The 27606-nt window shown below is 43.5% G+C and overlaps 1 protein-coding gene and 1 long non-coding RNA gene across 5 annotated transcripts in view; one reads left to right on the top strand and one right to left on the bottom strand.

The window, feature by feature from the left end:
• LOC116652484 overlaps nt 1-6802 on the top strand; it is a 7420-nt gene extending 618 nt beyond the window's left edge. The window contains exon 2 of the long non-coding RNA XR_004305562.1: nt 5704-6802. This is a non-coding gene — a long non-coding RNA (uncharacterized LOC116652484). The remainder of the gene's footprint in view (nt 1-5703) is intronic.
• Nucleotides 5294-27606, bottom strand: part of ATP8B1 (ATPase phospholipid transporting 8B1) — a 32245-nt gene continuing 9932 nt past the window's right edge. For all 4 annotated transcript variants that reach the window (XM_015848213.1, XM_015848212.2, XM_015848214.2 and 1 more), the window contains 25 exons: nt 26544-26657; nt 25895-25993; nt 25747-25808; nt 25248-25320; nt 25082-25152; nt 22999-23081; nt 22090-22248; nt 21853-21941; nt 21358-21548; nt 19556-19764; nt 18676-18719; nt 18389-18545; nt 17057-17245; nt 16249-16361; nt 15596-15760; nt 15050-15161; nt 13907-13982; nt 12470-12602; nt 11278-11566; nt 10300-10523; nt 9963-10046; nt 8817-9062; nt 8435-8573; nt 7623-7753; nt 5294-6537 (listed from right to left, as the gene is read on the bottom strand). In XM_015848213.1, coding sequence (XP_015703699.1) covers nt 6310-6537; nt 7623-7753; nt 8435-8573; nt 8817-9062; nt 9963-10046; nt 10300-10523; nt 11278-11566; nt 12470-12602; nt 13907-13982; nt 15050-15161; nt 15596-15760; nt 16249-16361; nt 17057-17245; nt 18389-18545; nt 18676-18719; nt 19556-19764; nt 21358-21548; nt 21853-21941; nt 22090-22248; nt 22999-23081; nt 25082-25152; nt 25248-25320; nt 25747-25808; nt 25895-25993; nt 26544-26657 — 3480 coding nt within the window. In that variant the 3' untranslated portion in view covers nt 5294-6309. The remainder of the gene's footprint in view (nt 6538-7622; nt 7754-8434; nt 8574-8816; nt 9063-9962; nt 10047-10299; nt 10524-11277; nt 11567-12469; nt 12603-13906; nt 13983-15049; nt 15162-15595; nt 15761-16248; nt 16362-17056; nt 17246-18388; nt 18546-18675; nt 18720-19555; nt 19765-21357; nt 21549-21852; nt 21942-22089; nt 22249-22998; nt 23082-25081; nt 25153-25247; nt 25321-25746; nt 25809-25894; nt 25994-26543; nt 26658-27606) is intronic.

Below are 27606 nucleotides of genomic sequence, written 5' to 3'. Positions count from 1 at the left end.
ATTAGGGGAGGTAGGGGATGATAGCGGGGATAAGTGCGGGAATAGGGGAGATGGGGGGATCAGGGGAGATAGGGGGATAGGGGAGGTAGGGGGAGATGGATAGGGAGATAGGTAGATGATAGGGAGATAGGGAGATAGGGGGGATAGAGGAGATAGGGGAGACAGGGGGGATAGGAGAGATGGGGAGATGGGGGGGATAGGGAGGATAAGGGGGTTAGGGGGGATAAGTGGGATAGGGGAGATAGGGGGACTGGGAGGTAGGGGAGATGGGATAGGGGAGATAGGGGAGGTTTGGTGGGATAGGGGAGATAGGGCGGATATGGGGAGGTAACGGGGGGTAGATGAGATAGGATGATAGGGAATAGGGGAGATAAGGGGGGATAGGAGATAGGGAGAACAGGGGGGAATTAGAGAGATGGGGAGATAGGGGGATAGGAGGATATAGGGGTTAGGGGGGATAAAAGTGGGATACCGGGGAGATAGGGGAGAATAGAGGAGATAGGGAGACAGGGGGGATCGAGAGATGGGGATAGGGGGCTGGGGAAGAATGGGGGGATAAGAGAGATAGGGGATAGGGAGATAGGGGATTAGGGGAGGTAGAGGAAGGTAGGGATAAGGGGATACGGGGGATAGAGGAGATAGGGGAGACAGGGATAGGGGAGATGGGGGGATAGATGGAAGATAGGGGATAGGGGAGATAGGGGATAGGAGGTAGAGAGGTAGGGGAGATCAGTAGATAGAAGGCAGATAGGGGATGACAGGGGGATAGGAGAGATGGGGAGCTGGGGGGATAGTGAGGTAAGGTGGGGTTAGGGGGGAATAAGTGGATACGGGGAGATAGGGGGGATACGGGAGGTAGGGAGATGGGAAGGGGAGATACGGGGAGGTCGGGGGGATAGGGGAGGTAGGGGGGATGGAGGTAGGGGGGGCTAGGGGAGATAGGGAGTAATAGGGAACATAGGGGAGATAGGGGGGATATGAGGGGATAGGGGAGATATGGGGGGATATAGAGATGGGGGAGATAGGGGGAATGGGAGAATGGGGGGGATAGAGGAAAATATGGGGGATATTAGGGAGATAGGGGGATAATGGGGATAATGGGGGATAATGGGGGATAATGGGGGATAATGGGGATAATGGGGATAGGGGAGATCAGGGGAATAGGGGAGATTGGGGGGGATAGAGGAGAAGGGGGATAGGGCAGATAGGGGATTAGGGAGGTAGAGGAGTAGGGAGATAGGGGGGATAGAGGAGATAGGGGAGACAGGGGGATAGGAGCGATGGGGAGAGGGGGGACAGGAGGGATAAGGGGGTTTAAGGGGGGATAATGGGAATAGGGGAGATAGGGGGATAGGGGAGGTAGGGGAGATGGGATAGGGAGATAGGGGAGGTCGGGGGATAGGGAGGTAGGGCGGATAGCGGGAGGTAGGGGGGTAGGGAGATAGGGGAGATAGGGGACATTAGGGGGCATAGGGGGATAGAGGAGATAGGAGACAGGGGATAGGAGAATGTGGAGATAGGGGGGATAGTGGCGAGATGTGGAGGGGATTAGAGCGAGATTAGGGGATATAGGGGAGGTAAGGAGATAGGGGGGATAAGGGAGATATGGGGGATAGAGGAGATAGGGGAGACAGGGGATAGGGGAGATAGGGGGGGAATACGGGGAGATAGGGGTGATAGGGGAGATAAGGGGTGATAGGCGAGGTAGAAGGAGGTAGGGAGATTAGGGGGATAGAGGAGAATAGGGGAGACGGGGGGATAGGAAGAGATGGGAGAATGGGGGGGATTAGGAGGATAAGGGGGTTAGGGGGATAAGTGGGCAATTAGGGGAGATAGGGGGAGTGAGGGGTGGGATAGGGGCAGATAGGGGAGTTCGTGGAGATATGGGGAGGTGGGGATAGGGATGTAGGGGGGTAGGGGAGGAGGGGGTAGGGGGGGGTAGGGGGGGTAGGGGAGATAGGGGAGATAAGGGGACATAGGAGATAGTGGGGATAGACGGAGATTAGGGAGAGACAGGCGGACTAGGAGAGATGGGGAGATAGGGGGATATGGGGAGATGGGGGGGGGATTAGAGGAGATAGGGGATAGGGGAGGTTAGAGCGAGGTAGGGGGGAATAAGGTGAGATATTGGGGATAGAGGAGATAGGGAGGAACAGGGATAGGGGAGATAGGGGGAATAGAGGAGGATAAGGGGATAGGGGAGGATAGGGGGATAGTGGGAGGTAGAGAGGTAGGGGAGATAGGGGGGCATTAGAGAGATAATAGGGGAGACAGGGGGGATAGGAGAGATGGGAGATGGGGGATAGGGGGAATAAGGGGTTAGGGGGGATAAGTGGATAGGGGAGAAAGGGGGGATGGGGCTGAGATATAGGAGATAGGGGAGATTGAGGAATGGGGAGATAGGGAAGGTAAGGTGGGATAGGGGAGATTACAGGAGTATTAGGGGAGCATAGGAGGGATAGGGAGGTAGGGGAGAGATAGGGGTGGCCGATAAGGGGATAGGGGAGATAGGGGGGATAGGGGAGATAGGGGGAAGGGGAGCGTAGGGGAGATGGATAGGGGAGTGTAGGTTGGGATAGGGGACATAGGGAGATAGGGGATAGAGGACGATAGGGGGACAGGGGGAATAGGAAGATGGGAGATTGGGGGGGATAGCGGAGATAAGGGGGTTAGGGGGATTAAGTGGGATAGGGGAGGATAGGGGGAGTAGGGGAGTGTAGGGGAGATGGAATAGGGAGATTAGGGGAGGTTGGTGGGATAGGGAGATAGGGGGATAGGGGAGGTAGGGGGTAGGGACGATAGGGGAGATTAGGGGACAAGATATGGGGAGTTGGGATAGAGGAGATAAGGGGAGACAGGGGGCATAGGAGGAGATGGGGAGATAGGGGGCGGAATAGGGAGGCATAAGGGGGTTAGGTGCGGATAAGTGGGATTAAGGGGAGATAGTGGGGGATGGTGGAGATTTATATAGGAAGCATAGGGGAGATGGGATAGGGGAGACTAGGGAAGGTAGGGGGATGGGAGATACGGAGCATGGGAGCATTAGTGAGGGATAGGGAGAGCTAGGGGAGATAGGCGGGGATGGATAGGGGAGTAGGGGGATAGGGGAATAGGGGCGATGAGGGAGGTAGGGAGATGGGATACGGGAGGTAGGTGGATAGGGACATAGGGGGAGATAGGGGGGATAGAGGAGATAGGGACAGGGGATAGGAGAGATGTGGAGATAGGGGATAAGGGAGATGGGGGATATAGAGGAGATAGGGGGGATAGGGGGGTTAGTAGGAGGTGTGGGATATAAGGGAGTAGTATTGGGGGATAGAGGAGATCAGGGGAGGACACGGGGAAATAGGGAGATAGGGGGGAAGAGGAGATACGGGGAAGGGAGATAGGGGGATTAGGGGAGGTAGAGGAGGTAGGGGAGATTAGGGGGATAGAGGACGATAGGGCGAGATCAGGGGGATAGGAGCGAGATGGGGAGATGGGGGGGGATAGGGGGATAAGGTGGGTTAGGGGGATAAGTGGATAGGGGAAGTAGGGGGGATAGGGAGATGAGGGAGATGGGATAGGGGAGATAGGGAGGTCGGGGGGATAGGGGAGGTAGGGGGGATAGGGGAGGTAGGGGGGGTAGGGGAGATAGGGGAGATAGGGGACATAGGGGAGATAGGGGGGATAGAGGAGATAGGGGAGACAGGGGATAGGAGAGATGTGGAGATAGGGGGGATAGGGGAGATGGGGGGGATAGAGGAGATAGGGGGATAGGGGAGGTAGAGGAGGTAGGGGGGATAAGGGAAGATGATGGATCCGGCTGTGCGAGGAAATGGAGTGACATGGGAGACTACGGGGAATTAGGGGGGATAGGGAAGAGGAGATGGGGGACTAGGGGAGATAGGGGGATCTACGGGGACGGTAGAGGACGGTACGGGGACGATAGGGGCGGGATAGAGGAGATAGGGGACAGGGGGATAGGCAGAGATGGGGACGATAGGGGTGGGGATGGAGCTAAGGGGGGATTAGGGGGGATTATAGGGGGATATGGAGGGATTATAGGGGATTAGGGAGTATAGAGAGATAGGGGCATGATGCGGATAGGGGAGATAGGGAAGGTAGGTGGGATAGGGGAAGATAACAGGAGATAGGGGAGATTAGGAGGGAATAGGGGAAGGTAGGGGGAGATAGGGGGATTAAGGGGATAGGGGAGATAGGGAGGTGATAATGGGGAGATAGGGGGAGGAGGTTAGGACGATGGATAGGTGGAGGTAGGTGGGATAGGGGACATAGGGAGATAGGGGGGATAGAGGCGATTAGGGGAGTACAGGGGGATAGGAGCAGATGGGGAGATGGGGGGGGATAGGAGGAAAGGGGGTTAGGGGCGCGATTAGAGTGGATAGGGGGAAAGGGATTAGAAGGGGGAATAGGGGAGCGTAGGGGAGATGGTATAGGCGGAGATAGGGGAGGTTGGTGGGCGATAGGGGAGATACGGGGGATAGGGGGTGAGGGAGGTATGAGGGAGATCTAGGGGACATAGGGGAGATAGCTGGGCGATAGAGGATAGGGGAGACAGGGGAATAGGACGAGATGGGGAGATAGGGGGAATAGGGGAGAGTGGGGGATAGATGGAGATAGGGGATAGGGACGAAAGTGGGGACATAGGGAGAGTAAGAGGTAGGGCGGATAAGGGCATAGGGGAAATAGGGGGGAATAGGGGGAAATAGGGGAAATAGGGGGATAGGGGAATGATTAAGGGGGATAGAGGAGAAGCTGCGTTCTTGCAACACTCTCTTGGACCCCCGTATCGCTCATTTGAAGGAAGCTTGGCAAAACTTTCCACTGTGTTTATTTTGCATCACACGTTTGAAAATGTACATTCCATTGGACTAGATGCAACTTGCGTACCAGCGATATCTTCCACTGTAGAAGCACTGGAGGCACGCAGGAGGAGGTAACAAAGGCCAGCACACTCGACACGAACACGAGGAACACAGCTGCCAAAGCAGCAGAGTAGCACATGAATGTCTGTGCATTGGCTGAAGAATAATGTGTGATACAATTTCATGGGGGATAGAGGAGATAGGGGAGACAGGGGATAGGGGAGATAGGGGGGATAGAGGAGATAGGGGGATAGGGGAGATAGGGGGATAGGGGAGGTAGAGGAGGTAGGGGGGATAAGGGGGATAGGGGAGATAGGGGGGATAGGGGAGATAGGGGAGATAGGGGGATAGGGGAGATAAGGGGGATAGGGGAGAGCTGCGTTGCTCACACCCTTGGACCCCCGTATCGCTCATTGAAGAGAAGCTGCAAAACTTCACTGTGTTTATTTGCATCACACGTTTGAAATGTACATTCCATTGGACAATGAACTGCGTACCACGATTTTCACTGTAGAAGCACTGGAGGCAGCAGGAGGTAACAGCAGCACATCGACACGAACCAGGGAACACAGCTGCAAAGCACAGAGAGCACAGAATGCTGTGCATGGTGTAAGAATAATGTGTGATACATTTCATACACGAGCAGCTTCTCTCTGGTTCTAAATGTGACTGCTGTACCTAGGAGCAAGCTGCCAGCTCAGGGCAGCGCTGCTGGGACAGCCATCCATGAACAAACACACTGCATGAGAAACAAGACATGTTCTACACAGCTGAGCAGACAGACTGCAATGAGAAACGGACCCACAGTGATGGATTTGGGATTTCTTCATTGCAGGGAAATCGAAGGAATGGGCTGTGCAAGGCACCGTGGCACAGCTCTTCTACAAGGTGCAATGAGAGCTGCTCCGTGCTGTGCAATGAGCTGCAGTCAGACACTGAAGGAATAACAACAAACAGAAACGCCTGCAGGTGTCAGCACACTCAGTCTGACATTGACTATAGGTTTGTCACAGCTCAGGTGAGAGCATCCATGCCCTCCTCAGGAGCAAACATCCCCTGAGTCTTTATCCCCATAAAACGTAACAAAATGGTGCACACAGAGTCACTGCTGCTTAGCCATTTGTTTCCAGAGTCGATATGAAATGTAGCTGCAAATTTTATACCAATGTAATGTTGAAAAATGTGGGAAAAAAGTTTTTTATTCCAGGTGTTGCTACGTTGCCCTTTTCACACTGCAGCACCCCCATCCTTCAGCTTCACATTACACAGCTGCAAAAGGATTAGGAGCTCTGTAGGACATCACTGGCTTCCAGCAAACTGAAGAAGTTCGGTGATAAAGCAGTGCTTTATCAAAATCAGATTTCCTTATGCCATTTGGTTAAAAAAAACATCCTGAGTTTAATATTCTGTGTATGTGTGTGCAGTGCAGAGCTGCAGTGACTCAGCCTGTTCCAGCAGCTCCCGTGCCCCCCGCCATGCTGCCCAGCACTGCATCCAGTGGAGCTCTCTTCTTGCGGATGCTGCGCCCGGAGGCGATGAGGTCGGCGTAGCCCCTTTGGTGGGAGAAGGCGTAGGCAGAGCGCCGAGCAGACACACCGCGGCGGAACGCGCTCTGCCTCCGCTGCCACTGCTCCTCCTCGGACTGGTACTTCTTACGGTTCTTCTGGATCTGCGTGCATGCAAAGAGAAAGCGGTTCGTGGGTTGTAAGGAAAAAGACTTGTTTTGCATTTTTATATATATATATTTAAGGGGAAAATCAACTTTTTAACAGAAACTGCTTAGCAGGGTCGTTTTCTTGTTTAAATTAGAAGTTAGAAATGAGAATATATGCAGAAACACATGAAGGCTTCAGAATGACTCACTGCATCATTCTGCACTTCGTTATGTTCATTTATCTTTGCAATGGCTTTCATTAAAGTAAACTGAAAATGCATTGATTAAAAACTATTCCTGTGTTCCCACAAAGAATGGCCCCAGTTGGAAGGGAGCTCAAGGACCACAAAGCTCCAACCCCCCCACTGCATGCAGGGCCACCAACCTCCACATTTAATACCAGCCCAGGCTGCCCAGGGCCCCATCCAACACACTGAACACCTCCAGGGATGGACGGGGCATCCACAGCCTCTTTCTGGGCAGCTGTTCAGCACCTCATCACTCTCATAGTAAAGAACTTCCCCCTGACATCCTTCTCTCTTTCAACCTAAGACTGTTTCCCCTTGTCCTGCTGTTATCTACCCTTTCAAAGAGTTGATTCCCCAAAGTAACAATATCTCCTTAAACATGATCACAGCATTAACTATTTCCAAATCCACACGCAATTTGCCAGCTCAAGGCAGAATAAAAGCAAACAAAAATTGGCCACTATACCACGACACATAATTGACAGTCCAAAACAGTGCAAATAAGAAGGAAAGCTGTGCCATCAGTAGCCTGGAAGCAGGTTTTTGTGGTTTTACGAAGAGAAGTGCTAAGCCAAGCCAAAGGATGGGTTAGCCCACTGATTAGTTTCACTGATCTGTTTGCTGGGATGCTGCGTGTACATCTGCATTACAGAGAGGCACATGAGGGAGCCCCTGGGAGGTAACAACATGTCGAAGTAAGGCAGTGTATGTCACACAGCCGGAGTCAGTCCCTGGGGAGCCCAGTAGCCTTCTGCCCTCCAGCCTAGGGCACAGACCCTGGCTTGTCTCTAATATTAGCATCAGTGCTGATGCCTGTAAGTAAACATGTGCCAAAGATAAGGCTTTACTCACTCGATCACTTTCTGAAGGACAAATTGTCATGGATAAGAAACGCTGTGCCACCACAGGGAGTAAGCACACAGCAATTGTTAAAGCCATGGTCAGCCAGAGGTACAGCTGTCTCAGAGCATTTGGAGCAGTTCCTAGGAATAAAAAGAGCAGAGTTTAGTGTATGATGCAATCATGGAAAGTAGCTACACAACACAAATAAGATAATGAATGCCACAGCTTCTTTCCTGAGAAGCTAGCACCCAGGCACTGAACTGTGCAACGTAACCCACAGCTTTTATTCACAGGTTCCAAAATAAATAAGTAAAAAAATACAAAGTTACTGTAGCACTTCTATTACAATTTATCCATATCCATGTCAAAATTCCTCTAAGAGATACAGGATGCTGCGAGACAAATGTCTGGCTGAGAGGCAAGGGTTTCGTCCTGCTTTAAAGGCTATAAAGCAAGAAGTTCTCCTGGTGTCGCTGCTACAGATGTGGTCTGGACAGCAAGTGATATTTTAGTACAAATGATGAACACCCAATCTCACAGAATGTTGTCAAACTACATCTGCATCTGTATACGTGCATAACATATCCAGGTAGGAGGTAATTATAGAAGTCTAAAACATTACTAATGGTCAAAGAAAAGGCAACGACCTTTCTTCAATTGAATTCAGCTTAGCAGGAGAACTCAAAATTGAGGGGGTATGTTATCTCTTTTGAGGATATTTAGATCTGAGGCAAAATATGGAAGGTTCTGGAAAACTACAAAACTTAGTTTTCCTAAAAACAAAAAGAATTCAAAACGAAGAAGATGCACAAAACCCTCACCTGTGAACTGGAATGCAGAAGGAAAGAGAACGTGGATTCCTGCACTGTGGAAGTCAAATGTGATACCAAAGTAAATTGCAATACTCCCAAATACTGAGAAAGCATTAACAAAAGTCCAGTAAGATGTATCCAAACCAATCTGAAAGTAAACAAAAACTCCAAATGAGTTTATTAATTCAAAAAGCAATGACAGGGGACAAACAAGGTTAAGCTTCCTCCCATTCAGTTACACTTCAGCCTAAGAGACACAGTGTCAACAGAGAAGCAAGAAGGCAAGCAAATGAAAACTTTTGCAAATTGTTATGCTTTAAACAGACAAAATAGAAACATGACCACAATGTGTTTTCAGAGCAAGAGAGGTCAGGAAGCTAAGCTTACTTGCCTGAAGGTTGACAACAAACACAAGAGAAGTTGCTGCTGTGACAGCAAACGACTGATAATCTGAAGGTGCTTCTCCATCCTGCCCCATAGTTTGAAGGTACGCTCCATATGGTATGAAGAAGATTACCAGTGAAGTTATAGCTCCGTGCAGCAAACTTTTAAAGAATTTCTTGTAATTGAAAAGTAAATCTTTTTGTCCCAAAACATACAGCCTCGGGAACCGAAGACTCAACTTGTCGCTCACATCCTTAATAATGGAACGAAAAGAAGAAAAGTTGCAGTAATTCCTTGTTCTAAGTGTGAACTTCAGAGAGTAAGAAATTCAACTACATAATGCCCCCCTTCAAATGGCAGATTTATTTTTCTTTTTAAACATCTCTGCAGGCAGCCAAACTTTCCATGGAGTCTTGCGTGCAACTAGGAAGCAACAAGACTAGAGTTTCTAGCAAAGCTATTGCATATCCCATTTTAAGGCCTTGATGACTTTAATGATCTTCTTCCACATAAGTGATTCTATGAGTCCATGCTTCTCAGTTTTCAGCCCATTATTTGCAAGGACAAGAACATTCACATTTGTGTGGGGCTTTTCAGCTACAAACTGTGTTGGACTTTTTCCCCTATGCTGTGAAAAGCAGAAGACTACCATTGCATATCCTAACTTCTAGCCTCTAACACATTCTCAAATGAGAGGTTTATTTGGTACTAAATTTATTCCTTATCTTTTATAGTAAGTGTGAACACAAACATTCATTTGTTTGGTCAGCAGGTAAGCCTCATATCAGAAACAAGGGCGAAGAAGGCCAACACCGCTTATTCTATTGCACTGAAACAAGCTGCACAAGGCATATCTTTTCCATTAATAAAAGTTCTTGCTGTGTTGTATACATGAAGTCAAAGAATGTACTTTTAACAAACAGGCGCTGAAGGCCTCATGAAGTCACAACATATTTTTAGCAGACAGCACTGGCTCTGAAGGCCTCAGAATTAATTGACTTTAGCTACTTCATTAACCCTCTCCTTATTGTCTTTTCTACCTCACAAGCTGTAAAGCAATACATGTTAAAAAAAATTCCTTCTGCCCAAAGCGACTTAAAACTTGATGCTGAGTGTCTTTGGATTCATCTGTTGTTAACAGTGTGGAGAATACCTGGTCAAACAAGCCGACTAACAGAACTGGGAGACTCGAATACAGCACGTTATACAGCGTGATGAACCAGTCCTCATATGCTGTCTGAAAAGGAGGAATTTAAACACATAATGATTACTTGTTTTTAATTCACCTTTTCTATTATTTTCTTTCTAACACCTTAGAAAACGGATCAGCCCCATTATACCACTATATCACACATCTCTGTTTACCATTTTGCTTGAGCCCATAGAGATGCATCTCATCTCTAACCACTTCCCACGCTTAATGTTTGCTATTCTGCACTAACACAAAAGCAAGACCTGCCTGTTAATACTGGAATGAGCATGCTTCTTACCTGGGCAGAAAAGCCATTAAAGAATGAATACCAGATGTGGACTAGCGTGAAAGCGAAGTTTTTGTAGAAAAAATATCTCAGAAACTTGCACATCCTAATGTAAGACCATCGCCCGTGGACCAGCAGCAGCCTCTGGAGGTAGCGGAACTGCCCAAAAGAGTAGTCGCTGGACATGACAGCTTGCATCCCTTCTTGGCCACTGATTCCAACTCCAATGTGGGCAGCTAAGTTAAGGAAACAAATACAACATATATTGCTAAACAAAGGGAGAGAAACAACATGACCAAGGGCAAATCTTTTACCAATTCTGATTCTCTGCTTCACATGCTCCTGCCTCATTTTATTTCTGAATAAAGCACAAAGGCTTCATTAAAGATTAACACAACAGTGTGTATGTTCTTCCTTGCCCTGTTATTTAGTGCTCACATCGCCACTGTTATTTGGATCCTCTGTCCATGTTTGTTCTGTCCCTGTGGATACAGGGAAATTTGACTGAGGCGATAACCAAATGATGAGACAGAGCAAATAAACCCCTGAGCCGACTGGCCAGGCAGTCACAGACTTCCTAACATGAACCATATCCCTGATGTTTGTTTCTCAATGGAATTCCTCAGGAAGTGTTTCAGAGGGTGCCAGCTGCAATACAGGAGGCTAATGCCATTGAGCAAGGTGCATGTAAGCTATCCTTTTGTCTTGGTAATGTTACACTTCTGCAATCCTCCACATGGTAACAGATGTAAATCAAACCCCTTCTCACAGACTGTCTACATAAAAAGCTAAAACATATCACCAAAAACCATGAACCATTTCACAGAGGGTCTTCTCAAAAAGGGAAAGCTAACAAGGACTCAAGGAATGTTAATGTGGGTAATGAAACAGATGGCAGAGTCTTCTGAACAAACAGAAATAGTGAAGAGACTGTGGAAGAACTCTCATAAGAGATATTCCCTACCAAGAGAAGTCTTACAGCTGCCTTACTTTTAATCATGTTCACATCATTGGCACCGTCCCCAATAGCCAGAGTGATAGCTTTCTTGTATTTCTTCACAAGATCAACCACCATGGCTTTTTGCTTCGGAGTCACTCGACAGCAGATCACAGCCTTGCATTCACAAGCCAAATCAACAAAATTCTTCTGCTGCTGCTCTTTGTAAGCGTCAGCCCTTCTTTTCTTCTCAATTTGCTTTTGTTTCTCTTCTGCTGTTCTGGGGAATTTCAGTCTAAGTTTCTTCTTCTTCTTCTTTTTCTTCTCTAGCAGGATTTCATTCTGTTTAACAAAAATGTTATGTTCCCTTCTACAACATTTAACACAGCACTCCAAGGGCTGCCTATATGCACAACACACTTAACTTCATTGTGTCCCATTTACACCATTTAAATAAAATACTCAATAAAATGTTTGTGCAGAGAAGCAAATAAAATGCCATGGAGATAACAGAAAGAAGATACCAGGTGGGATGAAGAAAATTCCCAGCCTGCTTCCAGCATCTTACACACACATGTACATTTCTTTATACAGAATAAAGGCTCAGGGCTGTAATGCTGAAGTGCAGCAGATGGTCCTTAGCTCTCTGCTGGACTTTCTCCTCGGCAGGTGTCTGTAAAAGCAGCCTGCTGACAGGGCAGGTAATCACTGAATTACTGCTAGTCACCTCTGCTAAAAGCTCTTCTCTGCTTTCTAAGCTCATGTAAGAGCACTGTATTGCAGGGCTGATCAGAAAACCTGCCTTTTGTTTCTATGCTTTCACTCCCAGGTTTCATTTCAAGCACAATTTCTGTGCTTGTACAGCCCCGCATCCTCTGCAGCTGGCAGGGATCTCCTTCCCTTTCTCATTTTGTTCCATTAGACTGGGATCCCCACGAAGAACAAACACTCTAAAACTCATACTGTGCTTTTGTAGAAGCTTAGCTTTACTTTGATGGCAACTACCAGGGAGATGTGAAAATCCCAAGGCAACCCTTCACTGACTACTATTTTCAACCTTTAAAACTAAAAATACTTCAGAATATAAATAGCAAACAGAGATGGTCAACAGGTGGCAGAAAGGCCAAAGAATTTTCATTAATTGGTTTAGCAAAGGAGACAAATGAACAATCCCCAAGGAAAGACATTGTGACATAGCAGCATCCCCACACCTCAGATACAGAGGACATCCTTCTTTGTACATACCAACCAGGAGCCAGTGATGATTAATGCACGATTTCTACTACCCTGAAAGAAGGGTTCATTCATTCTCAGAGACGAATGTGTACTGGATCCAGCCCTATTCCTCTGGTTCTCTAACCTAGTCTGAAGAAGAGCACTGGGAAGAGAAATGGACACTATTAAGGAAAAGAATTAAGACTATACCTAGAACTAAACAGTAATTATTTACTGGTGGACTTAGCTGTGTTGGGCTCATGGTTGGACCTGACAACTTTTTCCAATCTAAGTGATCCTATGCTTCAATGATTCTATAATCAGATCCAAAAATCTGCAGGAAAGAAATGCAAGACCTGCTGCAAGGACATTTCTCTTTGCTTGACTTTCCTAAAACTGAGTCAGGAACGGTTGCAAAACTGTTACACAACCCTAGTTTTTCTCCTAGCCCCACACAGCTTTTCCTTGGGTCTGCCCACTTTGGCCAAGCTCAGAATACCTTGCAATCCATCACGTCTACATTTTTATAGCTTAGGTCTGTGCTGTGTGAGAGCTCAGGACAGGATGAAATAGCAGCTGGATTTCAAGGATAGGTACCAAGAGCAAAAGCTGGCAAATACTCCAGATTTGGAATACAGAAGACCTGCTTAGCCCAATCCAGATGCACTCTCATAAGCACTCTTTATGAAATCTCATGATTATCAGAGGAATGGGACCATCAGTCAAAACAGGAAGCCATCCAAACTGATGGCATAATGCTCTCTCCTAAATGATCATAAATTGTCAGAGATGAGCCAGCCACATCAAGTGCCTCAAAATGCCTCCAAATCAGTGAAGTATGAACATTCTTCATATTTGTTTTCAGGCCATGGCAGCAATTTATTTGACTGTTTATTAGCACTCTATAGAGACCACCCCAGAGATGGCCACACAGTGAGAAGCCCCCAGCATGACCATCTCCTGCAGAAGCCCAGAAGTGAGCAGAGCCAATCACTAACTACAAACAACAGCCACAACAACAACAAAAGATCAACAAGCAACACCTGTTTTTACATAGAGCTTGGAAAATGCTAAGCTTAAAAATAAAGCCTTAAGAGCCAATTAAAAAGTCTGTCTCCCTCAACATCAGCATCTTCCCAGTTGAGGCTGCAGGTTTTTAACCAACTGCACTACCAAGGACACAGAACTGAATTATACCATAAGCTTAATGGCAACAGCAGTTGACCTAGAACTCAAAACCTCCTCCAGACAGAATTACCACCACCTTTACCCACAACAAAGACGTCAGCTTTTAATTAAAATTCCAGAAAAAAACCCACCAAGAAACAGCATATAGTTAAACAACAGCCAGCAAATGTTGTTCAGTCACTGAATGATCACCGTGGCACAAACCAATGTTACTGCTAATTACACAAAGTGAACATTTCTAACTCCGACACAAGAAATCCTTCATGGTTTTTCACTTGCCTGATATCTTCTCCATAGCAGATTGTTGTTTCATCTGTTAAGAGTTCACAGGAAAATCCAATATTTTCAGCAGTTTCTACAATAAAAATAAATACATGAACGTATAAGAGAGGAAAGTGTCCACTTAGCAAATTTGAGTCTTGAGTAACTGCTGGGGGGATGCCAAAAGTAATGTCTGAAATCACGTTTCAGCATGAAGTGTTTCTACCACACAGCACGAGGAACAGGAGGAAAATATATTAGTATGGAGAAGCAGGGGAATACTTGTTATTTATTTCCTATAGAAATAGGAATTCTAGCAATGAAGACAAAGTGAATGAGGTGTCTAAAGTCAACCACTTAATGTTTCCTATGCCATGTTTCATACACTACTGTGATAGAATGCATTGTTACATGATGCTTTGAGTGCAATCACTGTTAGTGACCTGAAGAGTCTATCAGCCAACTCATGGAAGAAAGTTCTACCAAGACTTATTTATCTTGACAGTGGACATGCTGTCTCTGTATCAGAGAGCCATTACACCAAAGCCAGCACAAGAATGCCACACTATCCTGCCCCATCCTTAATCCTGATTCATGAGTGATGCTGGTCTGACTGCATCTGCATCCAGGCCGTAGTACAGCCACTCTTACTTGCAAACTTAATGCCATTTTTTGATTAAATGTGTCCCTGGACTGCAGAATGTTAACTACCAAAAGAAAAGTAAATTAATCTCAGTCAGCAGCATTTGTGATTTCTTTGAAAAGTACATTTTCACTGTAGAAATATTAATTTGGCAGGCAAGTGTTCTACCCTCAGAGACAGGCAAACTTGGTGGCAACGAAGATGCTCTCTGTTAGAAGCAAACTGTCCTTCCTTTGCTTTGCACTGAGAAAAGCAGTCACTGGGTATTTCTCTATAGAAGACAACAACACAGTCTGTCATGAAAACTAGTCTGTTGGAGGAACAGAAGTTGCACAGAAGCCCATCCATTAAATCTGGATTGGGAGTAGCTGGCATGAACTTCTGCACAGTTTTGATTTAGTAGGACTTTCATACTGCTCTTTTAGTAAATGTGCCTTATTACAAGCCTGCATTTGTCCCTGTTGCTCTTCTCAGTGTTATCCTATCCTTGCTAGCTCTTTGGTTGTTAACAAACTCACCTTTTTTGTCTCCAGTAAGCACCCAGATTTTAATATCTGCTTTTGAAAGTTTTGAAATAGTTTCTGGAACTCCATCCTGTAGTTTGTCTTCAATAGCTGTTGCACCAAGAAGCTAGAAGACATTGAAACACAGGCATTCAGTAGGATAATCATCTGTAGAAAATAGATTCATTTACAGTGAAGAATGGAACTACTTTGGCTATGTCTTCAAGCCAAGGTAAAGCTCAAGGTAAGAGGCAAAGACAGACCCTTGTAAGTAAAAGTCACCACACTGAAACATATGTACAAAAGTACAGGAAGATAAACTGTTAGAAACTGGAGAAGTGGATGATTGAGGCGACAAAAGGTGAAGAAAATTAGTTGACAAAAATACATCCCCCTCATAATTTAAGCATTCCCTGGAATTTTTATCAGTCCTAAAGCCAATAAAATGTTGGAAAGATTTAAATCAAAAGGTCCTATAAACAAGGACAAATTATTTTCTAAGAGATCTGTTTCTTCCTACATAGGAATGAGAACACATTAAATATTTAACGTCTGACTTACAATCAAGTCTTTTTCTATTTCCTCATATACTTTGTCCAGAGCTTCATCACGACTGCTTGTAGCTATGCTGGCTTCCATGAACTTTTTATTCCATGCTTCAAATTCATCATGACTAATGTCTCTATAGCAGAGACAGAGTGTTCTTAGAGTTTCACTTGCAAAAACCTGAAAAATAATGAAAAAAAACCACATTCACAAAAAAAATCCCCTCTGTTTGAAAAAGAGACTTCAAAGTTACGGTCGTAAACATAACTCTGTTAAAACAAGTCTGTCTGCACAATTAATCTTGAACATCTCGTAAATGTCAAAGATTAAATTATAGCTGACAAGGCAGCCTGAGTTAAAAGGCAGCCTGAGAAGGTGATAAACAGAACAGAGCTTAGTGGTAAGGAATACTCATTAATGACAAAAATATAAAGAAATAGACAAAATTTGAGTTCACTTCTCATGAAAACATAATTAATGCTATCTTTTTGTTTTTATAAATACTCAAGATAGCCTAATTATTTCAGGGTTTGAGATTAAGAATAGAACCAATTACATGTCTGCATTTGTTATAACAGCTCAGCACAAGGATGTCAATTAGATCAGACTATGGTCAAATTTAATATGAAATTGAATTTAATAGAATAGCATATAAAAAGCAAACATACATCTAGTGCTTCTTCTGTCGCTTCTCTCTTTAAATTCCTTGGGTGCAACCGTTCAAAAATTACTGTATCAGCTCCTTTACAATACAGCCTGATATTCCCATTGGATTCTCTTACTGTTGAGTAAAATAGGAGTGTTGGGACAAAATGTTGGAGGACATTAAATAAAGGAATATTTCAGATTAGATTATTCATTCTACCCCTAAGTACACACAGTATGTTTCTCCTCAGTACATCAGCCCTCATATTGTTCAGCTAAGCACCTAGGTTGACAAATGCATTTCTTCTTCATGACAGAACAGGACATTTAGATCATCCCCCAGAAATATGTTTTTGGTGATGTTTCATACAACATTAACATCTCATTTGCACACATGAGCAGAGCAGACACACACACTATGATGCATCATAACCATTGCCTCAAAATCAATAGGTCTGCAAACAAACTGAAGGTAATTAGAATAAAAAATAAAGAGCTATTTATAACCTCAGCCTGCATACCTCATTCCTACAAAGCACACACAACCAACTTGGTTCTAGGAAAATGGGGAATTAATGATCTTTGTCACATTTCTTCAAGCTTCTACTAAAGGAATATAGGATCATCTTAGTGGAGGCCTCATCTGAGCACCATGATTGCTGGGAGGACATATTTGCACCTACTTACAATGCCTTTATTTTGTGACTGAGATTAACGTTGATTAAAATCTATCATAAAACTTTGTGTCTCAGAGCCATTTCACCTAAGATATACAAGTGACTCTCCCCATAAGAGATCTTGCAAATTAGAGGCTGGCTGTAGTCAACTTACCAATGACAGACATTCGCTTTCTGTCGCTGTTGAAATCCAAGATTGCAAGGACATCGTAAGTTCTTTCAGTCCCCATTTCACTTATTGTGATGGTATTTTGTGTTCGTGAAAGGAAAACATAGCCAAAGTTTCTGGCTGCTGTAACCAAGGCCCCTTCATCTGGGGAGGCTGCCTGGTAGTTGATCTGACCTGCATCATTGACAAGTAGGAAGGAAAGAAAGCCAGGGCACACCTGAGCATTACTTGGATCACAGAGCTGAAAACCTCACACCCATTCTTCAAAGCGAGTGAAAGACAAACACTCAGTGTTGTGCTCCTTCCCCTTCTGAAGTGGCATCTGACACAATGCTGCAGCAGCTGACAGAGCCACCAGAGGAGGGGGACTGCGACTATTCTTTTTACAATGGGTACTTCCCAAACAGGATGAGTCACTGATCCTCTTCCACCCGTGTAGTAAAGCAAGAACAAACTTCTCCATCTCAAAACAAATATAACTTAATTTCTCAGGTATTGTCATTTGAGCACTTCCACAGAAGTGCCAAAAACCAAAGCAAAACATAAGTCCACAGGTAACCACACAGTACAATGGAAACAACCCTCAAAAGGTCAGTAGGAAGACCAGGAATGTATGGGAAACTCATGGTTTCAAAGAGAGATCTCTAAGATTGGAGTAAAGCAATATTACTCTCCTCTTATATTGAGCATCTCATAAATGTTCAACCTTATTTTCTTCATCACACCTCCATTCATATTTAGTTTCTGTCAGTCTTTCTGTTACTCATTTTTGTTACTTGCTGCTGATATTCTTAGAACAAATATACATCATTTGGGTACACATACGGGCCTGCACTTCAAGGAGTATATGAATTAAATCTTCATTTGGAAAATACTCAGCTTTCCACACTGAAAACAAGTTTCCAAATGCCTGCACTTTCACATGCGTATGGGGAACCATAGATTGTGCTAGTGTCATCTCCATTTTATTTAAGGCTCCTATTTTTGAGATTTAAAGAGTACAAAGAAGACTGTTCACAGGAACTACAAGGTGTTTATACAAACTGTTCCAGTACCTTTCTCAATCTGCTGTTATTTAAGGTGCACATCTGCCAAAATTGCAACCATCACTAAAGACAGCTTTCCTTCCACAAAGAGATAGATCTTATCCAGCTCAGGGTCTGGGTCTTGAAGAATAACTGGGTTTTGCTTCTGTTTAACTTAAAAGAACAGTCTATTTCTCCTTGCTTATGAGATCTACACTACTTTTGGATTGTTCTCTTGTGCAACTGGACTTCAATTACTGTTTCCAGAAGCACAAGAGAAAAAGATACTCACCATCAGAAACATCCACCATGACTGTATGGCAAATTGCGAGCAGAAGAAAGAACTCCTGGATTTCTGGATCTTTTTTAGACTTTACTTGCTCTATGAGATAGTGATCATAGAACAAGAACTTTCCATCTGCATACATGTTCCAGCTGAAATCCACTTGCTATTAGAAAAAGAAGAATAAGCGTTACCCCACGTGCAAATTTTTGAGCCTACCTGCCCCTCCCCATACCTTAGCATGGCAGTGCTCCTGCAAACTGCAGGGGCTGTGATGCTGGCTCACACCAACCTACCTCTGGGTGGCTTGGGAGCTGGCCTGCTCCATCGCGGCAGTCTCCTGCAATGCAAAGCACCATCCGTTCCAAGACACAGGACAGGAAAAAAAAAAGGTTGTTACATCTCATTCACAAGGTCAGAAGTATCGAGTAGCTACGTCTATTGTACTAGAATATCTCCAATTAAAGAAAAAAAGTAGGATTCATTCACAACCTCAGTACCTTTTATCCTGGTGGGTGTACCTGCCTATGCCAGTGATACAAAAAAAATTAGAAAAAAGGCATCTGGTGGAATTTTCATAAAAAAACCCACGTAGTTTTAACAGAGCTTTCATTGTCAGAAATCCTTGTTTTTAACCCAGAGGTCAGATGTTTAAGAAGCACACTGTTGTTTGCATTGACAAACAGTGGTTCTGTTAGGGAGAACATCACTGTGTTATTCCAAACACTGAAATCCAGACCAGATTGTATACAGGAGGAACTAACATTAAAATGAACAGCTACTGCCCTTACCACACTTTCTTAGTTGTTCCTTGGATTAATTTTGTGCCAGAGCATTTCTAACAAACGAAATAAGTCTGTAAATTGCTCATTTCTGACTTTTCTACTGGAAGACTGCACTCCACTGTTTTCCCTTCGAAAATATGAAAACAAGGGGAAAACTACAGTTGGAGCTTTACAGGGCTATGCTGTGGAAGTTCATTTGAAACTAGAAGACTACCATGCACCTGACTTCAAACCAGCATTCAAGTTCCTACTCATTCTCACACTTACAGGAGTCCCCAGTGCTACTGCCAGCAGCAAACCCTGCCTTTGGTACTGCAACACTTTGGCACTTGCTATGGAAATCAAAACCTGGTTTTCCCTGTGGGGTTGCAACGTCATGGCACAGACTTACCGTATCTTTGGCCATTTATGCAGCATTTTTTAAATGTCATGATGTTCTGTGTGAGAGTTCCTGTCTTGTCGGAGAAGATGTACTGGATCTGCCCCAGCTCCTCGTTGAGCGTAGTGGTGCGGGCCTGAGCTGGTGTGTCATTCAGTGGGTAATACATTTGCAGATCCCAGTTTATAAAATAACTTTGGCCCAAACGAATCACTTCGACACTAAATGAAATAAACCAGAAGTTGTTACTGCCCGTTGCAACTTATATTCCAAATAATGACATTTTACCAGATCCGGAGGGCTCTGTCTGTACATTCAGGGACTCAGGATTGCCTGTTTAACACAGGAGCTTAAGCCAAAACAGTCCCATTTTTACAGTTCATTACAGATTGCCATTACCCCCAGACAGGGCACTCAAACCAACGCCAGACCACACAGCTCAACTTCAACACTGCAATGACTGCAGAAAAGCCCCAATGGCCTGATCAAGCCAAAAAATATCAATGCTGCTGCTCCTACTGCTAACAGAAATCCCACAGAGGAATAGCGTTTTAAGTACCATTCGGAGAAGTGGAGGTAGGAAGCTGAAGGACTTTAAGTATGTTCTAGATATGCTTGTCGAGGGTAAAATTATTAATGCATTTAAACTCTGATATCAAAGCATCGCATACCTAAATTCTAGTGATTCTGAATTAATACAAATACTAACATGCTATTTGTTAGAAGCAACTAACACGAAATCATTATAGAATTCCCGATTAATAGATAGAATTTGATTTTTATTACTATTATTAAAAAGCACCTCCTTTCTGTTGTATTCATGTTCAATGTGGTACCATAATCTTTTTATTTAGACCTACCTTATGTTATGAAGGATTTAAGCTGTGAAACTGAGGAGCTTTGAGGCTGATGTGAAAGCCACTGTAAACTGAAATTGCTTTGATAGTCTTAAAATCAGTTTTCAACTTTTTGTTAACCCAGTGAAAATTCTGATGCTAATGGGATCACAGATGTTGAATCAGAAATAGGCCAGTTTTGCACAGTTTTAAAGGCCAGGCTGGATGGGGCTTTGAACAGCCTGGCCTAGTGGAAGGTGTTCCAACCCCCTGCCATGGGTGATCTTTAATGTCCCATCCAACCCAAACCATTCCATGATTCTATGATTATGAGCATTAAGGCCTTCTTTTGAAGAATAAATATATGCTTTTTTCATTTGATTATAAAGTAGCTTCCATCATGCACTGTAAGACTGTAGGATCAGATTAAGAATTTAAATAGTAGAAAGGTAAGTCTCCTATACTGTCACAGATCACTGCTGGAGAAAGTTTTTTCCTTAGTCAAATTGTAAAGAACATTTAAGCTTAACAACATACGAAAAGCTCAAGATCTTTGAATTCTGTGTCAGAGGGATTTGGGTGATGACTTCACATGAAAATGTTACAGAACAAAACACCTCCTTCTAGAATCCCAGTGAACAGACCATATCATCTTTTCAGTAAGATCAGCATGTATTCCCAACCAATGTGAAACTCCATCTGTCACCACCATGGAAAATCAACCTTGTTTGCTGATAGTTCAAGCATTAATAGAAAATCATCTAGTTCCAACCCCAATAATATGGGTTGGTTGCCAGCCACTAGACCAGGCTGCCCAGGGCCCCATCCAACTCAGCCCTGAATGCCTCCAGGAAAGGGGCATCCACAACTTCTCTGGGTAACCTGTGCCAGTGCATCACCATCCCCTTTCTAACATAATTCTGAAGTTTAGTAACTGAATCCTATCAACAGTCCAGCTATGGAGAGGTGTTGACCTACCTTACATAGAGAGAAATGGGAACCATAGTGTTCAGAACAATGATATATCCCCAGAAGTTAAGGAAGCCGCGGTATGGAGGACTGTAGTCCTGTGCGTCGTAGAGGTACCAAGATGAGTTGCCGATCTGCTGCTCCCAGTAGGTGTGCCCGATGGCGAGGCCAGCCGAAAGCAGGATGAGGACAACAAAAATCTGCAGTGTATACAGACAGGCGTGTGACACCTCAATAATATTTGCTAGAATTAATTCCCATACCTCCATGTCCAAACAAAAAATGTGCAAGCAACCTTCTATCTCCATTTTAGGGCCAAGGATACCAGCAACAGTTAGATACATTGCTAGAGTCCTCCTCCTACTTCATCCCAACTCAAAACAAAGTAGATGCATACTTTTCATATCAGAAGGAAAAAATAAATAAATAGCTTCCTAATTCTGCATTCACTCTGTTTACTTAAAAACAAACTCAAACTTCTGAATTTTAAAGAAAAAGGCTTACAGTATAAACCATGTAATTCATAAGGGAGTCAATTTTTGTCCTTTTAAATTTTGTCTTTCCACTGTTTTTCATTATTTTTGTATCAGCACCTAAACAAAAAGAAAAAAGGGATTTAACACAACAAGCACAAATCTTAAAGAGTGGGAATAGTCAAAGTTTATAAGAGAAAGGCACAGTTTTCCTCCTGGGAGCACTCCTTTGAGGACCAAATGTTAGACATATTAATTTCACACATACCTGCAAATATGACAACTCCATGGCAGAAATCTGTATTCCTAACTTTACAGCCACGTAACAAGATCTTATCAGCATCCAATGCATAGCTCCTGTTTCTCCAGAATAATGTTCCTGTGAACTTATCCAGTCGGTTATTAGGTTCTTCACATTCAATCAGACCTAAATTTTGAGAATGTGTTTAATACACTGCATTTACCACCAAAACCTCTCATCCACGTTCTCTTTTAATATTTCTCAAATTTTAACAATGGCCTGACTGCAAGCGTGAAGCCCTCTCTGCATCTTAAACTCTAGGATGAACACAGCACTCGTCTCCTTTTGCTACTGAAGACTTCCCAGCAATGATCCTGCAGGGTAAGACAAGCTTCTGCTACTTGTTCAGATATCTGCAAATGTTTTGGCTACAAACAGTGACATTTTACTTCCACTATTAGAACCTGCCCTGTTCCCACTGTCACTGATTGATCACCTAATTGACCACTCCCACATTAAGTTCACCCCAGAATTTTGGTTCATTTTGTGCTTCCTATCAGCAAAATATAAGGAAATAAATAAACAACAGACTTACCAAGACATAATTAAATGAACAGAAACCTTTCCAGATACAACTCCAATAGCAAAATTGGTTTTTTTTTGGTGGTTTTTTTTTTTTTTTTCCCACAGAGAAACAAATGCAAATGCTAGTAAAAGGTCAATGTGTCATAGCTCATTCAAGCCCCGGGTCTTATCTTCAGATAGAATGTATTTTGCTCAGCCTCACAACTTCCTTGTGCAATTTGCCAGTGCTAACTCCAGAGTCACAAGCACCAGTACTAATGGTTCAGTCCACACCCCCGCTGTATTTGCATGGACTGTAAACTATTTGATCAACATCTGAATAGCTGTAATAATAAAAATCTAACTACAAACCATTGAAGTCGGCCATCGCATTCTCCTCTTGAAGATACTTGTCTGTTACCTCCAGGGCCATTTTAAATTTTAAGTTTGTCTCACTGAAAATAAAGGATAAAAAGCACATTGTGTTAAGGAAGAACATTTGGTCAAAATCGAATTAAGTGAATCAGAGCACAACAGACACCAGCCTCCCACTTGGAAGGAACAAGCAATGCTGTGTGTTTCCATGGACATGAAACACTCATGAGCAACACGACCAGTTCTTACACTGGCTGATTTTCCTCACCTACAAGATCAGACACTATAACTTAAAACCTCCAATTGAGAGAAAACATTTTGCATGATGTTATAAATTACTGCTTACGAAATCACTAGAAGTTGACTGAGAGAGCAAAATTAACATCAACTCATTAGGTGAAGCCTCTACCATCACAGACTTTTCTCAAAAAACAAAAAATCAATACTAGCTTTTCTGACAACACAGAATAAGCAACATTTGCAAAGCAACGTGAAACAGAAAGGTTTACACTGTTTAAGCAGCTTCAATGAAAAAACTTCCACAGAAAACTGTTTGCTTATTTGGACTCTTGTTGTTGGTTAATTTAATTTTCTCACTCTAACTGACAGGCAATAAGACATGATTAGAAAAACAGAAGAGAGCAGGCTGCAGGAGATCTCTGGCAATAGACAGTCCAGGCTCCTGCCAGCAGCCAGACCTCAGATAAAGTTATCCAGGATCCCATCACCCAAATCTTAATTACTCTGATGGTGAAAAGTCTTCATCATGAGAATAACCAATTCTTATTTAAATCCAGGCAGATTTTCCCCTGAAGTCTCTTGCATTCATTGCTCCTTGTGCTGTCAGCATGCATCCTTGGGAACGCAGTACCTTCACTGCAACTGTGAGATACTAGGAGATGGTTATTAAATCACACTTCTCTCCTCCTGCATACTGTGCTCATCAATCTTTCAGCCAACCTAGTGGCACTCCAATGGACCCTCACCACTTTTTCATGCTCCCCAGCTGTTTGAATCAAGCACAGAACATTCTTCCTGGTGTGGCTAATAAGTGTCAGGTACCATGGAATCATTTCATCTCTCAGTTGGCTGGTTATACTGGGCCTGGCAGAGCCTGTTGCTCCAAGGACGCACTAATGGCTTGCTGTCCACAAGAACCACCAGGTTCTGTTTCACTGAGCTGTACTCCTGCCAGTAAGATCCTGGTTTGTGCTGCTGCCTGGGATTACCCCAGTCCAGGTGCAGGACTTCGTAGCCACCTTTGCTCTCAATAGTTCACCTGTAGAACTTCATAGCCACCTTTGCTCTCAATAGTACACCTGTAGGACTTGATAGCCACCTTTGCTCTCAACAGTTCAGCTGGTTTCCCTATTCCTGTCTCCCGGACTCCTTGTCTGTCTGTCCAGTTAGCAGCTTGTTAATAATCATACCTTATCAAATGCTCTCATAAAATCAAGGTGAATGACATCTGCTATGAAACGGCCCCCATATCCAATGCAGAAGATATTTTGAGACGTAAGCAATAATCAGGCTGGTCAAGCACAGTGTTAACCCTTGGCTTTCTCCTCTCAAATTCTTGCCTTTCACATGCCTGTAAATAGCTCCCGTGAGCTCTCCCGTTCCACAGATTTTCCAGGAAATGAGGTGAGGCAGACTGGTCCACAGTTTCCTTCATGTTCTTTTGGCTCTTTCTGGTAGGAGGGTGTGATCCTTGCTGTATTACACACCTTGGGAATTTCCCTTGTCTCTGTGACCTTTTGAAGAAGGCTGACAGTGGCTTAGCAATGATACCAGACAACTCTTACCACCCCCAGATGGGGGGCTTGTCAAGGATACCTTGTACAGGTGGTCCCTGACTGGACCATCCTCTATTATCAGTAGTTTGCCATTTGGTTTATCATTGCTTATTGGAACAGGAACTTAGGAACTGGCATTATCCACAAAGACAAAGCAATTAATTGCAACCTCACCTCAAAAATAATTGTATTAATTTAATTACCTTATTTCTGAAATATACACTTATTGCTTTTTTACCAGTCAGCCAAAAAAAAGTTTATAAAACCTTTATGTACATTCTTACCCATCTAGTTCAGCTGTCTCTACGTAGCAGAGACTGTTTGGTTCTGAGCTGGATAGCAGCAAAATATCAGCCTAATAAAACAAATAAATAAGCAGCAAATAAATCCAAGTCAAGATCTGTACAGAATTCTGTAGGAATACAAAACAAATGTATCTAAAGCACTTACAGGAACGAAAGCGTTCTTCTTCAGACGAATTATATCACCAACTTTAATATCTTTCCATTTTGTGTTTTTGAACCTAGTACCAAAAATAGTTCAGTGATTATTACTGTTTCATCTAGAACAGTATCCACTCTACAAATCATGAAATATTAAACTGTCTGTAGTACACAACATCACATCTTGGTTAAGATGTCTCTTGTTTTTGGAAACGGTAATTTAGATGGGGGTCTAAAACTTAGAAGAAAGCTCATCTCCTTTCCTCCCTGTTCACTCATGTACGAGTTTCTGTCCACCTCTCCAAGGAAGCTGTTCTTAGCACAGATTGCATGACATAGAACTAAGTCTGAATGACTTCTTTCGGCAATTCCCTTCGTTTCCAATTAGGTTTTCACACAGATGTATGGAACAATAGAGAACAAAAAGCTGAACCTTCTCTGTCATGTGCAGTTTACGTAACAAAGCAACAAACATCAGTTACTGACTTAAGAAGAAAACCACAAACCTTCCTTCCCTGATGACTTCACATGTTCTATTATTAACCTCATTGTCCATCCTGTGGCGAACCTGAAAAGCAGGAGGAGAGAATGTACTCCCAACTGCACGAAACAACTTTTCTTTTGCTTCCAGTACATACAGAACGTGTTTCTTACTATGTCATCCACCAGATCTTTGACTGCCGTTATTCCCAGCACCAAGAGTAAGGGCACCAGCGTTGTGTACCATGATAGAGTGCTTATCTGGGGAATCGCCTATCAGAGACAAACAGAATCAGCTCAGTACAGGATAATCATCAGGCTCCGTTCAGAGACATTAAGTAGCAGGCAAGTTATAACATCAGAAGGAAAACCAACGCATCAGAGAGAGAATTTTAAATCAGGTTATGAAGATGAAAAAAAACTCTGCTAGAAGATCTTGGCCATGTTTTGGCTTCTCTTTAATGACTATAATTGCTCATATTTTCCCTTGGAGCTTCTGGTTTATGAATGGGACGGGGAAGTCATCACGTTTTACAAAGTAACAGACAAAAGAAACAGCTTTTCCTCACAAAATTAACTCTGCAACTAGCTAGCCTAAGGTAATACAAAACAAGGGTAGAGTAACCTGGATTTCTGTTAAGATACTCTTAGTATCTATCATTGTTCAGATATGGTCCCTCATGGTGTATCATGCAATTTCCAATATTTTCATCCAAATTTTCATTCAAAAAATTGAATTGTGTCAAAAGTTATTCAGTTTGGTAGATCAGCAACTCAAACTTACTTTGCAATTCGTGTTCTCTGTTTATAAACCATGACTTACCTGCAAAATGAGGAGTACCAGGAAATAGGAGTTGGCTGCTCTTTTAAACTGTTCAAACAGATTCAGTGGTAAAAAAGTAACAAGGTTGTACTTGTATGTCTTAATTGCGTTTCCCTGTTGAACAAATCAAACGTCATTCAAAACTTAAGATTGTTCTTACTTTACAAATGTGCAGATCATATTTTAAGTAAACCATTTTACTAGTGAAATCTTTCCTATAAACTCTGTTAGAGCTGCAGCTTTCTTCAACAGTTTCACACGGGTCACCATCATAATGAAACACAAAAGAATAGTCTATTTCACTGACATTAACACAGCCAAAAAGCATCACAGACTTCATATCTAGCTTCATATCACCAGGGGCTACAGAACATCACATGGCCACACGGTACAGAAGGACAACCCAGGTAGCTCCCACAGGATCACGGTGCAGAGGGGGAACTTCAGTGCTCTCTCTATCCTGTTCTAATTTCTCTGTAAGGCATATAAGCATTATTTGCTATATATGATTTAGCAGAGGGTTGTTAGAGTTAGGGTACTATGGTTAGGCTGCGGTTGGACTTGATGATCTTCAAGGTCTTTTCCATCCCAGGTAATTTGATGATTCTATGATTCTATATGCAGCATGACTATTAGGGACACAATTGGTGTCAGATGTCTATCTACAGAGAATACATACAGACACAAGACTTTGAATCAGACTTCAGGAAGGACTATGTGAGACTTGCTCAGGTTAACCTCCACCAGTGGTCCCTACCAAGTCAGGCATAAAAGATTTCTATTTGAATAATGGCTACAGTTGCAGAAGTTTTAGTGTTAAATATTCATAATCATGCATTAAACAACATGTAGTCTGCAAGGCAGGTATCTCAGCAGACACAAGGAAATCACACAGGCCAATAATGCCATACAGTTGACATGTTAACCTCAAAGTCCAATTTTGTGTCACTCACAACCAGCACCGCAAACTTAATACTCTGAATTAAAAAGAATCCTCAATCCTAATTAGGCGTATTTGCAATAAAACTGTTTAAATAATAGATATTCCCTACTGTCTACTTTT

The sequence above is a fragment of the Coturnix japonica genome, chromosome Z (genome assembly GCF_001577835.2).
Source record: "Coturnix japonica isolate 7356 chromosome Z, Coturnix japonica 2.1, whole genome shotgun sequence".
NCBI lineage: Eukaryota > Metazoa > Chordata > Aves > Galliformes > Phasianidae > Coturnix > Coturnix japonica.
Note: the sequence above shows the minus strand (reverse complement) of the source record. Positions and strands in the feature narration are given on the sequence as shown.